The following is a 17086-nucleotide window of genomic DNA, read 5'->3' as shown; positions in this document are numbered from 1 at the left end:
CAACGGCCCGAGTTGGGGTCATGGGGGCAAACTTACGGGCAAACTCCGAAAAGATCCGCTTGATTAACGAGATAAGGTACACGAACACTATGACATCACCCCGATCAACTCTATGCAGAGAAAAAAGTGCATACATAGCCTGCTCCTCAATCGAGTAAATGCCCTGCAACCGCATCCACTGGAGTTGCGACAGCAGTTGACAGGACTGTCTCAATGTCGACAAGCTTCATTTTCTCCCTCAGCGCCTTGGGAATAAATCGCGCCTCAACACGCTTCATAGCCTGCTGCACCTCCTCTGAATAAGGATTGTCGGCGTGGGCGAGCGTGGCCAGATCCATGTCCTGAACCCGAGCCCCACCATTCGCGAATTCCTTCCATTTGTTCCTGGCAACAGCCATGGGATCTTCTTTGGGTTCAGCATCATCACTCACATCGACTGAAGCTTCCGGTGTGAGCACATTGGCCGCATTATCGTCGCTTGTTGTATCTGATTCGCAGCCACAAGGATGATCATGGTCAACGCCGCACTTTCGTGAGCAGGCGACACCACAGCATTGTCGAACATGGTTGCAAACCAGATTGCAAGACACCCATTCGTGGCTGAAACTAATCCATCATGCTTATTAGAAATATCCGAATCACCTCCATCTTGAAACTTACGCATGGCATTGAATCGGGCATTTATGGCCACATGCCAGGGTATCCCCGCATGGATCGCTGCAGCCTCCGTTGATGGTAGTCCAGTCACTGAGCTCTGAACAAGAAACAACAAGTCAGCCAATTTTCTAGTTTGAATATTGGGATAGCTCACCCGTAATGAGCGTTTCCTTGCCGTGACTCTGGCACTTCAAGGGCAACTGGGAGCCCAGACGTGGTCTAACGGCTTCCTCGCACATCAGGTGCACAACTTTGTTCCATAGCGGGCTCTCATTGAGAACTTTGTTTGCATTTCCGAAGATGTAGAATCCACACTTTGCGCGAGACAGGGCCACGCAGACTCTGCTATCTACCGAAAGAAACCCGATACCTCGATGCTGGCTGCTGCGAACCAAAGACAACAGGACAATCTCATTTTCTTCTCCCTGGTAGGAATCGACTGTGACCACTTTCACGAGGTGCTTGGACAGATATGGATGTGTCCTCATAATCTTCAGAATCAGTTTCCTCTGACCATTGTAAAATGTCAAGACAGTGATGTTTTGGACCGGTACGCCGTTCAGCGCAAGGTAGGCGAAAAATTCAACCACCATCGATGCCTCCCTCTCATTGAGCTTCGAGGCGAGGCTGTCATTGCTCTCAGGCCAATCGTGGTTAAAGAAGAAAGAGCGGAGGTCGCCCATTCCTGGTACGGAGGCGAGGCTCTGGACAGAGGCATGATCGATAAGCTCCCCATAGATGGGAGTCAACAACTTACGGAACTCTGTTGCCATTCGCCGTTGTTCTCGGAGCATGATGTAAGGGATGCCGTTGTTGACTAGGCGCTCGAACATTGAAATCTCGAGGAAGAAGGGCTCGGATGCCAAATCTTGCAAAGCACAGTGACCCTTCAGTTGTTGATGGTCACCAACCAGGATCAACTGCTGCAAAGAGTCAAAGCAAGCAGCAGCAATTGGTGCTTCAATGCACTCGGCTGCTTCTTCAATCAGAACAATGCGAGGGTTCAAGCTTGAGAGCAGACCACGATACTTGCTCAAGCCGGTTGTCGTCATCCCAATCACTTTGGCGCTCTGCAGAATATAATAGTCCTTCTCCCATCTTCCGATCCGGGATTTTTCGCAGGTTGCTGCATAGGATACTGCCAGCTTCCGAAGTTTGCTGGTAAGCATCTGCAGCAGTTTATTTCGCAGGATATTGTAGATGGACCCGCGAAACTTGCTCGGAATACTCCACAAGTCCTTAGACCTCAGATACTGAGCTACTGCAACCTCGGAGACCGAACCCTGTCCTTGAATGCGGAACGCTTCCCGCAGATGGACGAATCGGCCTTTCAGAACTTCCAGATCATCTTCTTCCAAGCCATGTTCCGCCTCAATCTCTTTGAGCTCCTCGTACTCTAGATCAGTCTCATTCTCGACAAACCCGAATGACTCGCGTGAGTAGTCGACGTCAAAAGCCACCAGCTGATCACCAAGCCACGCTGCGAACAGATCGCACTTCTCGGTATCCGGACGAATCCACGCACTCGCACCTCGCTCAAGAGAGAGTAATTGGGCTTCATTGATCAAACCGTGCTTGGAAAAAGCGTCGGCTGGGATTGGGTTTTTGCCATTTTCGTGATTGAAAGGCTTGAGAAGCTCAACCAATTGATTGACGAGTATCCGATGCTCTCGTCTGGTAGGTCCAGACAGTCCGCCATCTACCTCTTTCGGTGGTGCCGAAATCCTGACCTCATACAGTGTCCTTTTCCGAATCTCGACATCATTACTTCTTCCACCCAATCGAATGTAGTTGCTCTCAAATCTGGAGACATGGGTAAGGACCTGGTCAAGGGCATGGTTTGTCTCCGCAGCAATGATGATTGGCGGATCACCCGACGTCATGTTTGAAAGAAGAACCTTGAGTGCAACGACAGAGACGTAGGTTTTGCCAGTTCCAGGCGGACCTTGTACAATTGCGAGATTTTTAGTCAACATCACCTTCAAAGCCTGCCATTGACTAGGGTCTAGTCCAGCCATTGGCGAGGTCGGCCACTGCCCAAGAACATTGACCTTTTTGCTTTGTTCGCTGGGTACCTGCGACAGAGCCCGAATATCGACCATCGGCTCTGCCTCCACGTATTCCGGGGCGCAGATGCGAGGCTCGAGTGCGCATATATGCTCATTCAGGGGAAATCTAAGAAGGTGAAAATTGTCAGACAATAACGGATTGAAGACCGCTCTGTCATTTACTCACCTTTCAGAAGACAGCTTCTGCAACGCTTTCATGGTGTGTCTGTAGGCCTCGTAGTAACCCGAGCCGGCTTCAACCATGATCCATTCCTGCTGAGGATCGAATTCAGTTTGCTCAGGTCGTGCAAAGAAGATGTCAATCTCAGGCGGCTCCTTGGTGATATTCTCCAGAGGTCTGGCAGCGACCACGCCCACGATGCACTTCGTATCGAAACAGTCCTGGACGGGAGACAGAGCAACAACGGAGCCAGCAACGAGTCTCTTTGAGTACTTCCACATGATTTTCTTCCCCGCACGCCGTGTCGAAAAGCGCATGCGAAGTGCCAGGCCGCGATGGGCGAAAGTCGCGCCGATGATGTAGACCTGGTTCATTAACAACGATGGCAACGAGTCAACTTCGCTGCGCACTCACCTTTTCGTAGGTAAACACATCCTTGGTATCCATGATAGAAGGGTCCTCTCGAACAAAAGTGACCGCATCTCTCAGAGGCGCTACTGCATCTTCGCGGACCAGATTGTAGTGCGTTGTGAGGTATTCTTCCGTTGAGGACCAACGACCAGAGATCTTGTTCGGTGCGAGCAAGACATCTTCCGTTTCCGTAGCAGTTCCCAGAATCTCTTCTGACGCGGGAAACTCAGGCTTGTTTCGCCAGTCATGGTCGGCAGGGTCCGCCTTCTCGAAATATTGCCGTATGGCAGGTTTGACGGGAGGCAGGGTGTGGCTGATGTGGAGTTTCTTAAGCTGATCCAGATCAAGCGGGTCATGGTACCGGGGAAAGAATGCATGGCCTCTGATGAGACGGGGAGACATGATGGAACAAGGGCGCTGACAGATGAGCGAGAAGACTAACTTAGGTGTAGGTGTGGAGGGAAATGGGTAGGAGAGAGAGACAGAGACAGAGACAGAGGAGAGAATGGAGGAAGAGAGAAGTAAGCCACACATCAAAGGAAGGAGCCATGTTTGGTATAGAAGGACATATCCCAGCCCATAATCATAGATTAAAAGAAAGTAATATATAGACAGCGAGAGAATATTTCATCATGACAACCAACTCCAGAGCAATAATCATCAGCCCTCAAGTCGGCAACGTATCCAACCTCAAACATCCTCACGAGCACCCTTCACCCCCTGCAGTTCCATCCACCCGTCCTCCACCCTGTTATCCGCAGACACAGGAGATGGAATGCGATGGTCATGCTCCCGCTCGCTCAACAGATCTCCCTCATCACTACAGTTGGTATGAGAATGAGATATCCTCGAAATCGACCGTGACGGAACGGAGGTGGTCTGTTCCTTGGCCATGGACGAAACAGAGATCGTCGTCGTGACCATGGGCGGGGCGAGACCCGGCGAAGTGGGAGATCTGGGCGAAGTGGGAAATCTAGGCGAAGGGGGAAATCCAGGCGAAGCTGGGGAGCACGGGTCCGTGGTGGAGGCGTACTGCTTGTAGTTGCTGTAGTAGAGTTGCGGGTGGCTTCGTGAGGAGGTGGTTTTGATGAAGCGTTGCGTTAAGGGTCGGAAGAGAGGCCAGACAGGTGGGATGGACATGGAGATGAGGACGACCCATTCTTCGACTTCGCCCCAGCGGAAGAGGACACCGACGCCGTCTGTGTCTCTGTTAGATATGATCCATTGAAGATGAATGACTGGGGAGGCAAGAACGTACAGGACGAGTCCTCGCTCAAGATGAACTTGGCAGCCCACGTCCGGACGATGGCAGCCACGCCAGCGAAGACACCACATCCCATGAGGAAACTCAGGCCCCATTTCAGCTTGCGGTCGATCCGCAGCGGCAGTAACATGTGGATTGGGATGATGGCCAGGTAGAAGTCCGAGAAGGCGGCCACGGCGCCGACGAAGTATGTGTAGTAGACGCTCTTGCGGTGGTCGCACTCGGTCTGGCGGAGCGGATCCCAGAGTGCGTCGACGGGACTGCATTGGAACCAGATGAGGAGGATCTGGGGGATATTGACGACGATGTTCACCGCAGCGAGTATGATCAGACTCTTGCGGATTTTGGGATCTACATTCAACACATGTCAGCAGGGTCTTTGGGCTTGATGTGCAAGGGGATAGACGAACTGGTCTGTTGATTCATCTCCATCAAAAACGCCGCAACAGCCACCTTGCCCGTTGGGATAGCGAGGTTGAAGAAAAAGACCGTGATCCAAGTAAAAAGAAGGAAGTTATGCAGTTCCCCCGTCTCCGCCACGACGGTCATATGGTTGCCCAGACCGTGCAACACAGACAGAATGCCAAAGATCTGGGTCATGGCAGTAAATCCCCAGGCGAGGAGGGCCCACATGAGGGCCGTCGTACCGAACTTGTTGATTCGAAGCCGGACATAAACACGGAGGAAGATAAAGAGTGTCGCGACGGCGCCGAGGGCAATTCCAAGACGGACATCGCCAGGGCCACGCCCCCCGTATGCGGGGAAGGAATCATGAAGGCTCATGATGGACTAAGGAAGGAGAGGAAGGGCGAAGACATCAAAATACAGTATAAAGAGTGGACGCGATGCTTGACCACCGGAAACAAACCACGGGGAAGGCGGGCTCCACCGCATGCTTTATATCATCTCACACCACAGCATCGTACGTACACCCTAGTAGGTTTCTCCGAATGACAAAAAGCCGAGATCCACCCAGTGGAGGTCCCCTAGGAACCCCAGAGGGATCCACCAAGTAGTTGACACTCTAGCCCAGTAGAGTTTTTCATTCGACAGGGAAGTGGTTATGGGGCAGAAGCCCTAATTGGGTGTCGGTGGTAGATCTAGTGTCGACTAGAGCGCGATCAAGTGGAGCAAACTATCAGAGGCGGCAGGCAGCGCGCGCCATTGGCGTGTCCCTGGCACCCCCGGAATAGACAGGTCGCGAGTGACACGTGCTCTTTGTTCCTTCGTGCGGTGTCGAGTCCAGACGCCGGAATTCGGCTCCAGCACATAAAGAATATCCATGCTCATGCCATCTCACGATCACCATTTGATTTCCAGAGGCTCGGCTCAGTTAGGTACCGACTTCACTACCCGATAGGAGCAAAATTCAATAATGCAGCGGGGACGCCAGACGATCTTCCCTCATAGTGGCCACTAGCTTCCCCTTCGGCCCATGGATGTGCGATTCTAGCGTGTCGGTTAATACTCCTCCTCCTGAATCTGGCAGGTACTTATTATGTTTGTCGGGTCTACGGAGTATCCTTATTTGGTTGATACATCCTGGTAGCAACCTGGCCGTGGTTTATGTTCTTATTGGTGTTGGTCTCCCCAGCCACAAATGTCTTACGCGGTCGTCGAGAACAGAAGAACTGGAGGCGCACGACCCTTGACAGGTTCTCTCTCCATCGCTATCCAGCGCACCGGGCTCCACCGCGCGGCTAAAGGAGGCTCCAGAAGGATGGCCGAGTCATGCTAGTGGCATCGCCGTCTCTGTCATGAGTCGATCGCGGAGATACTAGTTAAAACAACTACTCCACTCTACACAGGGAAGTGGCCGTCGATCACAACACTCCATAGTCTGAACCTATTGAACACTTTCTAGATCGGTTCTCAATGTTTAGTGGTAGAGACATGTATACTACGGTAACGATAAACAGAATAGGAAAAGCGAGACAGTCTGAGTGAAAGGAGAACGGGTATGCCGAGAGACCCGCAGACTCGGTGTGTTGGACAGCGAACCCCAAAAATAACAAAGATGGAAGCCAAATGAAATATAATCTGCGCCGGTTGGTGAACCCTTCAAAATGCCAATAGTGGTCGGTCCCGTCCCAGACAGGACCAAGTGCCTGGCCGGCTCTACGCGGCAACAGCGTCCTTGATCTCGCTGTAGATCGCGCCGAGCTGCTTCTCGGCCTGGTCGACCAGGTTGTTGATGCGGTCCTCAATGGGGCTGGCGGCCTTGTAGCCACCGTCGGCCAGGATCTGGGTGTAGTTGGCAGAACCGCCACCGTTCCAGGCAAGGAGCTAAGATCATTGTTAGCAAGATCCATCAGAAACAGCAATGGACAAACTTACGTTGGGAGTGTCGGACGGGATGTCGGTGAGCGCATCCACGGTGGCAACAGTGATGAGTGCCTCCTTGAGCTTCTTCGGGGTGATCTCCTCGACCGCGTAGGCCGAGTCCTGAGAGGGCTGCAGGGAAACGTAGTAGGCCAGCAGGCCGGCGATGTGAGGCGAGGCCATGGAGGTGCCCGAGATGGTGTTGACGGCATACTTGCTGCCGATCCAGGTGGAGAGGATGTTCAGGCCGGGAGCGAAGATGTCAGTGCACTTGCCGTAGTTGGAGAAGTAAGCGCGCTCGTCGCCCAGGGTGGAGGCACCGACGGTGACGGCGTTCTCCGCCGCAGCGGGAGAGTAGTTGCAGGCGTCGGCGTTGTCGTTGCCAGCCGCGACGGCAAAGTGCATGCCAGCTGCGACCGCGGCGTTCACGGCCAGGTCCAGGGTGCGCGAGCTGCCACCGCCCAAGCTCATGTTGGCAACGCTGCCCTTGAAGCCCTTGACCTTGCCTTCCTTGGCCGCCTTGGCCTTCTTGACGTGCGCCTCAGCGGCCCACTCCACACCCTTGACCACATCGGACATGGAACCGGAGCCGTTGGACCGCAGAACCTTGACAGCGTAGACGTTGGCCTTTTTGGCAACACCGTACTTCTTGCCAGCGATGGTGCCAGAGCAGTGAGTGCCGTGGCCATTGCCATCAGCATCCTCATCGTTCTCCGGGACAGTCTTGCCCCAGTGAGCACGGCCGTTGAAGTCAACATGCTCGGTGTTGGTACCGGTGTCGATGACGTACGCATCAACACCCTCTCCGCCATCCTCAGCATACAGATACTTGTTGAAGGTTCCGAAGGAGAGGCTGTCCCGGTGAGAGATCCGAGCCAGACCCCAGGGGGCGTTCTTCTCTAGAGCCGGGTCTTCATTAATCCAGACTTCAGAATCTTTCTCGATATAGTCAACCTATATGACGGGGTTATCTGGTTAGCGAAAGAGCTCTCGTTGGGGAAGGACTGTCTACCAGGGAGAGCACTCACATCCGGATGACGGCGAACCTGCTCGATCACATCCTCATGAAAATGGCCAGCATATCCCATCAGCGAATCCGCAACATGGAAGGTGTGCTTCAGGCCCAGGAAGGCCTCGGAATCAAAGCCGAACAGGCCTCGCTTCTTGAGCTCCTGGCGGCCGCCACCGATCTGGGCCGAGTGGATGTCCTGCACCCACATGTGGTGAGCAGCGGCCGATGATGAGTCCACATGCTTCTTGAAAACGACAATGTAGGAGTCCGGGATCTCCTGGGAGGTCACGGATGACAGGATGGGGGCTGCCTCATTGTGGATGGAGTCCACGACGATGGGTGACGCAACCGTCAGCAACGGGAGCAGGGTCAGGCTGAGGAGGCCTTTCATGATGGCGAGTCTACGGACGACAGCACGACCGAGGAAAATGGAGATGGAGGGTTAAACAATAGACGTAGGACGGAGATGCAGGAGGAGGAGGGAGTGATGGAAGGGAAGAGGAGCGAGAGCAGGAGGCGAGCGTGAGGAGTCACGGATGACATAAGCGGACTGGGGTGGTGACCTTATCGCCGATGATGCAACCGGATGATAGATAGGGACTAAATCCAGGGCGAGAATGGGCGCATACGGTAGTGGGAGGACTTCCTGGCGGCGGGGATCGTCCCCTCTGTCGGGTCGCGTGCTCTGGCTCGCCTGACCTGGCTGACTTGGGCACCGCCAGGTCAGCCATCTCACTCTCCGCAAGACGTAATCAGTGGATCCCCCCAATGCCAACCCAGCCTGCTCTTATCGCCCCCGGTTATCAGGCCAATCGCGCCCAGGTCACCTGATGACGCGGATCCCCGCCCCCGATAGCTGAGGCTCCAAACAACACGGTTTGTGTGCTATCAATCACCGGGTGGCCATGTCGATCTGATCTTCCCGCTCTGGAATGCCAATGCAGAGTCATCCGGACCCGCTTGCCTCCCGCCCACCAATGCAGACCATTTCCCCCGGCCCAAAGCCACAGTGCATATTTGCAGTCTCCGGGGATCGTCCGGCAACCACGCGAGAGTGGTCCAGATCCCGGTGGCATAATGGTTCCGCCGTCCCCGTCCTCCTCTCCCTCCGGGTCGACGGAGCGTCTGGCTGAGGAGCTGAGCCCGGTACTCGAGCACCTCAAGAACCTCTGTGCGGAGGACGCCCTGGCCCTGACGCCAGCTCTCACGGCCACCGAATCTCTCCTACGGCTCCGCCACACATTTATCGACAATGCCCGGCCCCGAGCTGCCAAGGATGCTTTTCGGCACCTTCGTGGCTTCGAGACCTTGCTGGACCTGGCCGACCAGCTAGCGGAGCTGTATGACCAGGACTCCTTCGCTCAGGAACAGCGAAAAGACCTGCTAGGCGTGTACAAAGACCTTCTGGCGGTCCTGGCTGAGGGTCTGAAGGACCACTCGGGCAATAGACGATATTTTGCCCGCCGGATACCTGGAGGAGGGACCGCTGCGCTGCAGCGAACTCTGGCCGTGTTTGTCCAGAAGATAGACAAGGCCGAGAACGACGCACAGCAACTCTACGGGGCCATTCTTGCTGCTGGTTTGTGTCAGGAGACTGTCTCTGGTATTTTCGTAACTTTGAACACCAAGCTTCTCCAGAGTAACCATTCCCCATCTCCGGAAGAGGTCCAGGATGCCGTGCGACAATGCCTGGGGCCTGCAGAGACCGTGGATGTCCCTGAGATCCTGGGACCATTCCTCCGCGTGTGGCTGATGCACCCGTCCGCCTCATCCGACCACAACATTCAACGCCTGACGGTCCCTGCGTGTCTGTGCCACTTGGCCTCCCAATCCCAACGGAATATCGTAGCCCTACATGCCACCGGAATGCTAACGTCAATCCTTCCGCTCCTGTTTGACGACAACCGGTCTGACACCGAGAAGACCCTCTATCAAGAGCTTGCTCGGCTTCTCAGTGTCCAGGGCATGTACAGCTTGGACGATGCTGTGACCTTATACCGCCGCTCACACGAAAGCCCCCAAGCTCTGAAGTTCCTTCTGGCTGTTCTCAAAGGTTCGAAAGAGCCTCCCTCAATCCAGTTCGACCTCTCTCTGCATGGATACTGCTCAGTGGAATTCGCGACTCTCGGCCGTTCCTTTCCTCCATCTTCCTCATCCGGCTACACATTGACTGCCTGGGCTCGTTTTGACGAATTCGATCCTAATACGCATACCACCCTTTTTGGGGCCTTTGATCCGACCCAAACCTGTTTCCTCCTAGCATATCTGGAGAAGGATACCCGCAACTTCATTCTCCAATCGTCAATCCGCAGCTCGCGGCCCAGTGTCCGGTTCAAGTCGGCCTCGTTCGAGCCAAACCGTTGGTATCATATCTGTGTGGTGCACCGAAGACCAAAGCCGACGGGATCTTCCCGCGCATCCCTTTTCATAGACGGCGAATTCGTTGAGCAGTTGAAGATCGAATACCCCACAGCTCCGGCCGTTCAAAGCCAGCACAGAGTGCCGCGGATCCAAGCATTTTTCGGCACGCCTCAGGATCTGGCCATGCGTCTTGGGAAGGGCGTGTCGACATCTCGATGGTCTCTGGCAAATGGGATTTTGTTCGACGAAGCATACAGCGACGATATGGTTGCCGTGTTCTACAATTTGGGACCCCGCTATTACGGCAATTTTCAAGATTGTCTGGGCTCTTTCCAGACATACAAGGCATCGGCGACCCTCAATCTTCGCAACGAACATCTCCATCCGGGCAAAGAGGAAGTGTCAGATATTGTTACAGCGGTTCGGCGACGAGCCAGTACTCTCGTTCGCGAGACCTCGATATTGGTTAATGTCTCCCCCGTGGCGGTTCTTGATGACGATGATACCAACAACGTCGATGAGTCGCAGCTCCTCAAATGCCTATCTCGACAGGCGGCACGGAGTCTACATCAGCTGACCAAGGCTGGTGGGAATGCAGTGGCAGTGAACGGTGCCACTCCAGCCATTAACGACGGCTTGACACAACCTCAGGGCGTTGGAATTTTGACGGGGAACCCCGTCGTCGCCGTACCCAGAGCATTGGATGATGCCAGTTGGTGTATAGGCGGCTGCGCCGCCGTGCATCTGAGTCTGGTTCAAGTAGCCGACACTGTGGAAGGAACTCGATTAGCGGTGGCTGCTCTCTACGAAGCCGTGCAAGACAACTGGAGAAATAGCGAGGCCATGGAGAGAGAAAACGGATACGGCGTTCTTGCAGCGCTGTTGCGTGACAAGCTTGGGTTCCAGTTTGGCAACTATACTCCAGCGGGGAAGACTGCTCTTCTCAACCCCAACATCGAAGAACAGGGTATGCTGTCGCTTGAGCTGCTGCGTCTGACGCTTGGATTTGTGGGATACAATTTCGAGCACCCAAATCGTTCAATCATCACAAATCCCCTGGCGTACCGGGTTCTGCTCATTGATATGGATGTTTGGCGATTTGGAGAGCCCCCCGTTGTTGATCTGTATTACGCGCAGTTTCGCACGTTTGCGTCCGAGAGTAACCATCGCAGATTCAACTCCAGACGGCTGAGTCGCATGCGTAAGTCATTCCTCCATGTTGCTACGTCTATTTGTTTTCAATTATAGCTGACCAAATCAGGCGTCAACAAGAAACTGCTCGAAACCTTGAAAGGAGGAGATTTGACTCAAGAATCGCTCAAACCATGCTTGGCCACTCTACGTGTCTTGATGGACAGCAGCCTGTCTCCTGATTCCCTTCGCTCGCTTGCCCTCTCAATCACATACTGCCTGCACAAGCCGACACCAGCTGCCAGCCTTCAGAGGAAAAAGAGCCTTCGATTTGCACCAGCGTCCTCACGGCCGGCCTCGTCAAAATCCGAGAAGTACACGCCTGGTCCCACATTGGGACTGGAGATGCTGCGCGTCTATGCCTCCGTGCTGTGCAACCCTCATGACCTGGTGCCGTTGAGGAAATTTGCCAAAGCTGTTACGAATAAGGTCGGTTCAACCATGAAATCCCTAGAAACATGTCTAACTCTGTGCAGTGGCTCTTGTATCTGCTGTCCGAGGATGACCCCGAAGTTGTAGTGTTGGCTGCTCGAATCCTTGCTCGATTACTGGTTATCCATGGTGCCAGCTACAGCAAGAAGTTCACAGATAGAAACGGCGGCTACATCACCATAGAACACTCCTTGAAGAAGTGGTGGAATATACCAGCTTTGTGGCCCATCTGCTTTTCCATATTCTTTGGTCAGGACATTGGTCTGATGAACCTTGAAAGGCCATTTGATCAGTCGGGCCTACTCAACCTATTCTTCCCGAATGGGGAGATAAAGGTTCAATTTCCGGATATGTTGTCCACCATCGTGGAAATGGTTAAGAGTGGTCTCAGAAGCATTACTCAAGAAAATGATCCTATCGAGGATGGCCAAGAGTCTTTGCAATCGCGCGCCGATCGCCAGGAGAACCCCAAAATGGGTTCCACCAATTTAATCGGTGAGCATTAACTCAGACTGTGATTGTTTTCAAGTTACTGATAAATCTGGCTCGTTAGGAATCCACCCGTCCGAACGTGTCATTCACGGCTTCAATCTTTTAACCTCTGTGGTTCAATTTCTTGCCGAAGCACGCAAAAGGTCACAAAATTTCCGGGATTTCACCGTGCAATCCAATTATGTTCAAGAACTGCTCTCGGTTCTGTATCCAGTCGTTGTGGGCGTGGACGCTGTCAGCGCCGATGCAGAACTCAAATCTCGGTATGGAGGACTGAGCTTCGACGATAACAACCTTGTCATGCGGCCACGTTCCAGCGCCGCCAATGCATCTAGCCTGCAGAGTTCGACAGTCGAGCGAGCCGAAAGCCCAGGTGAAAGTACTGGCTCTTTGCAAGGTCGTTCGTCATTCATTCTCGTCTCCTCGAACAAACCCAAACCGCAGCCTTCTACCGCGCGCATTCGCCGCGTTGTGAGCCCTCGCTTTGTTGCCAATGAGCCGGCTGCGAACCATTCTCTTGTCAAATCCATCGCCGACCTCTTGCTCACTGTCTTCGAAGACCAGATTCTCGAACGCAAAGACTTTTCGGGACTTGGACTGTATTGGAAGACCCCCCTGGCTTCCTCGACCACCAGGCATTCTTCAATTCTTGGGTCTTCAACAACTTGTTGTCGACAATCCAGGATATCCCTTCCTCTCTGCCTCGCCTGCTTCATGAACCCCGTACCCTCATTAACCTCTCGCGCTTTGCAACACACCTGGCTGAGGCGGTCTATGAAGGGTGGTTCATCAACGGCGCTGCATCGACCCTTGAATGTCTGGGCACAATTCTCGAGTATCTTCAGCGGCCCGATGTTTCGCCTCTGAAAAGCATTCGGCTGTGCAGCCAGGCCGTTGGAACCATACACTCGACACTCTACAAAGTAGTTTTGTTTCAGTTGTCGGAAGCAGACGATGATGACGTGCTACCTCTGCTGAACCGGTTGAATTACTGGCAGGTAGTGCTGCTCTATGCTGCCGAAACACAGTCGAAGCATTTGCAATTGTTCTGCTATCTCCTGTACAACAGTTTGATCAGCGACAAGGAAGATATCCGTCTGTCTGCTGCGAGGCTTTGGCGTATAATTCTCGTACAGAGGCCGGATGAGATCACGAATCTGCTGAGCCGCGGACCTCCCAGTCTGCAAAATCGACTGTCTTATGGTTTCAATGCGCTCTCAGGGATGGATGACGAGGCTTTCCTACAGTGGATCGATGACCAGCGGGACGATCTCGATGCCTTGTTCTTTGGCATTCTATCTCGGTCGTGGGAGACATTCGTGCAGGAGGAAAAAGCAGCCAGCGAGGACTCTGCAAAACATCGTTTCTCAAAGCGCAAAGAGAAACTCAAGCAGTGGGCCCATATCGAGAAGTTCCATGAAGACATGACTCGGAAGCATGATGCCACCCTGCCCCATTGGATCTCAAACATATCCGCATCCGAGTTCATGAAGTCTCAGCGAGCGCTACAGGATCTTCAAGATAACACCGTGTTCATGTGGTCAGCGCTCTCCAATCTCTTGCTGAATCTGCGACGGCCCGGTGGTCTCCTTGCTGAAGATAAGGAACGAAAATGGAGGCTTGATCAAACCGAGGGCCGCAGTCGCATGCGGTTGCGGCTTGTCCCGGATGAGTCGGGCGAGCGACAAGATTACCAGCCGAAGCGCAAGGCATCCGAACCATCTTCGCTCAAAATCGATACCCGGTTGCGCGCACAGTCCGACGGGGGCCAGACTATCTCCACCCCGACTGTGCTGGCCGCTGAACCTGCCGAGAATGAGCCCCAGGATGGTGGTACCGAGAGTCCCAGCATGCTTGAGGATAACTTCGAGATGGTCGAGGATCCCAAGCTTGAAATCGAGGAGTACGAAGATAAAAATAGGAAGGTGATGCGGTCTCTCCATCGCGGTGACCAGGTTCAGAACGTCTGTAACATGTCTCGAATTATCGGTCTGGAAGCCGTAGAGGGTCTCTTGATCCTCGGCAAGGACTGCGTCTATATCCTAGACAATTTCTTCCAAAGAGCCGACGGCGAGATCGTCGACGTGTGGCAGGCTCCTGGCGAAGAGCGCGACCCGTATGTACGGATGATTGCTGGACGTGAATCCAATGATCGTCGCTCCCAAGAGCACGAAACAAGGAGCTGGAAGTGGTCGGACTTGGTCAGTGCATCGAAACGCCGGTTCTTGTTTCGCGATGTGGGCTTGGAAATTTTCTTCACCGACGGCACCAGCTACCTGTTGACCCTCTTCTCACCAAAGGCGCGAGATGACCTATGCAATCAGCTCGGGCACAAAGCTCCGCAGGTCACGGGAAGCACGGGACATTCCAGACCAGAAGATATCTCGCGCTTTGAAACGCTGCGCAGCCAGGAAGACGCGCCACAGTCATTGGGATCCAAATTCGCCAGCGTCTTTGGCCATCTTCCGGCTAATCCGGCAACTCGAAAATGGGTTCGGGGAGAGATTTCCAATTTCCATTATCTCATGTTGCTCAATACGCTTGCGGGCCGGACGTTCAACGACTTGACCCAATACCCTGTTTTCCCGTGGGTTCTGGCAGACTACACGAGTGAAGAACTCGATCTCTCCAACCCCAGGACCTTCCGAGATCTCTCGAAACCAATGGGCTGTCAGACTTTAGAGCGCGAAGCTGGCTTCCGAGAGCGATACAACGCCTTCGCCGAGATGGGTGATAGCAATTCCCCACCATTTCATTATGGGACCCATTACTCGTCGGCCATGATCGTCAGCTCATACCTCATCCGTCTCCAACCTTTCGTCAAGTCGTACCTCCTCCTGCAAGGCGGGACGTTTGACCACGCGGATCGTCTTTTCTATTCTATCCGCAAGGCGTGGGAGTCTGCATCGCGTGGAAACATGTCCGATGTGCGAGAGCTGACCCCGGAGTTCTTCTATCTCCCCGAGTTCCTGGTAAACTCCAACAAATACGACTTCGGCCTGCTCCAAAACATGACCACGGCCATCGACTCGGTCGAGCTTCCCCCATGGGCCAAGGGTGATCCGAAGATCTTCATCGCCAAGCACCGCGAGGCGCTCGAAAGCCCGTACGTATCGGAGAACCTGCACCACTGGATCGACCTGGTCTTTGGCAGCAAGCAGAAAGGTGACGCTGCCGTCGAGGCTGTCAATGTCTTCCACCATCTTTCTTACAAGGGGGCCAAGGATCTGGATGCCATTGATGATCCCATGGAGAGACTAGCTACCATTGGCATTATCCATAATTTCGGACAGACTCCACACCAGATCTTCCAGCGGCCTCATCCGCAGCGCGAGGATCAGCGGTACCGCGTGCCACGGTTGGATGCTCTGGCGGAATCGTTGACACAGATGCCGTTGTCTCTGGTTGGTAAGTGGTATATCTCGCTCGGGGCATCGAAATTTTGATCTGACATCAGCTATCCAGATATCGAAGAGCGTGTCGCCACCATGTCAATGAAGCAAGACCGTCTGTTATGTACTACCGCTCTCCGGCTGAATGTCCCACCCACCTACGACCAGTATATGGAGTGGGGCTTCTTTGACGGCAGTGTTCGGTTCTATGCTACAGATAACCACAAGGTATGTTTGTCGATGTGAAACAGAGAGGAGAGATACTAATCAAGACCGACAGCTTCTGGGCCACTTTGAACATCTTCATGTCGGTCAGCTTTCCTATGCCCTCTTCGCCGATTCTCGAACCCTCGTCACCTGTGGCACGGACTGTACGATTTCCCTGTGGACGGTCACTACCACCTCCAAGTCAGTCGACCTCCAGCCTATTGGGTCGCTGTTTGGCCATCGGGCCCCGGTTACCATGCTGGCCGTTTCCCGCTCGTTCAGCGCATTACTCTCCGCATCCGCGGACGGGCAGACCATGCTCTGGGATCTCAATCGCCGATCATTCGTCCGAGCTCTTCCAGCCCATGGGCCAGTGGATGTACGTATTTCTTCTTAGTCCACCAATTCTATTTCGCATGTACTAACTCTTGTGTAGTGTGCCCGGATCAACGACGTGACCGGGGACATCATGGTCTGCCGCGGCGGCCGAATCACGCTGTATACACTAAACGGCACGATCCTCGTCGACCAGCCTGTTTGCGAATCCAACGACGATCGCGTCCTCTCCTGTGTCTTCTACGAGGGCGCGCACAACGAATGGCTAGAGCGTGAGCTCGTCCTGACTGGGCACTCGCGCGGCGTGGTCAACATCTGGACCAAGGCCATCCGCGGCAGCCGGTGCGAACTCGAGCTGATCCGCCAGTTGCATCATACCGACAGCAGCCGCGACAATGGGGCCAATATCTCCGCGGGGATCACCTGCATTCTGGCGCAGGCGCAGGTGGTGTATACGGGGGATGAGGCTGGTCGGGTGGTAAGTTCTTACCCTGCATTCTAATTGATCCTCGTATTACTTGGGCTCTGGGCTGACGATGGGCACAACAGTATGAGTGGAACTGCATCCAGCGACACTAACCCGCATTTATTTCCTTGGCGTCGTTCAAAACAAAAGCAACTGGCGATGGCGTGGCACTATTATTGCCTATTCTTCCGGAACAAGAATATAGTTCCATCAACACGATATTTATCCGGGTGCCGGTGAGTAGTAGTGGGCCGTTGGTGGCCGGTCGACATTGTTCCGCCGACTCTGCCGCCGGAGCACACTGCGCCGGCAAT

At 53.9% G+C, this 17086-nt stretch overlaps 4 protein-coding genes across 4 annotated transcripts; 1 reads left to right on the top strand and 3 right to left on the bottom strand.

The window, feature by feature from the left end:
• Positions 1-146: 146 nt before the first annotated feature.
• N7474_000374 (uncharacterized protein) lies at positions 147-3699 on the bottom strand (the record flags this gene model as incomplete). Its single annotated transcript, XM_057191789.1, has 5 exons — positions 147-606; positions 661-754; positions 812-2832; positions 2893-3251; positions 3301-3699. 5 exons carry the CDS (start codon positions 3697-3699, stop codon positions 147-149), a joined length of 3333 nt encoding a protein of 1110 aa, XP_057056742.1.
• A 288-nt stretch (positions 3700-3987) lies between these two features.
• Positions 3988-5344, bottom strand: N7474_000373 (uncharacterized protein; the record flags this gene model as incomplete). Its single annotated transcript, XM_057191788.1, has 3 exons — positions 3988-4496; positions 4556-4912; positions 4972-5344. The coding sequence occupies 3 exons, from the start codon at positions 5342-5344 to the stop codon at positions 3988-3990; spliced, it is 1239 nt and encodes a 412-aa protein (XP_057056741.1).
• A 1335-nt stretch (positions 5345-6679) lies between these two features.
• On the bottom strand, positions 6680-8286 carry N7474_000372 (S8 family peptidase; the record flags this gene model as incomplete). Its single annotated transcript, XM_057191787.1, has 3 exons — positions 6680-6847; positions 6899-7837; positions 7912-8286. 3 exons carry the CDS (start codon positions 8284-8286, stop codon positions 6680-6682), a joined length of 1482 nt encoding a protein of 493 aa, XP_057056740.1.
• A 686-nt stretch (positions 8287-8972) lies between these two features.
• Positions 8973-16808, top strand: N7474_000371 (Beige/BEACH domain protein; the record flags this gene model as incomplete). The annotated part of the gene is made up of 8 exons (XM_057191786.1): positions 8973-11457; positions 11518-11876; positions 11924-12374; positions 12433-12842; positions 13007-15779; positions 15837-15991; positions 16044-16349; positions 16407-16808. 8 exons carry the CDS (start codon positions 8973-8975, stop codon positions 16806-16808), a joined length of 7341 nt encoding a protein of 2446 aa, XP_057056739.1.
• Positions 16809-17086: the final 278 nt, after the last annotated feature.

The sequence above is a fragment of the Penicillium riverlandense genome (genome assembly GCF_028828495.1).
Source record: "Penicillium riverlandense strain IBT 135883 chromosome Unknown utg000001l_segment0_segment0, whole genome shotgun sequence".
In the NCBI taxonomy this organism is placed as follows: domain Eukaryota; kingdom Fungi; phylum Ascomycota; class Eurotiomycetes; order Eurotiales; family Aspergillaceae; genus Penicillium; species Penicillium riverlandense.
Note: the sequence above shows the minus strand (reverse complement) of the source record. Positions and strands in the feature narration are given on the sequence as shown.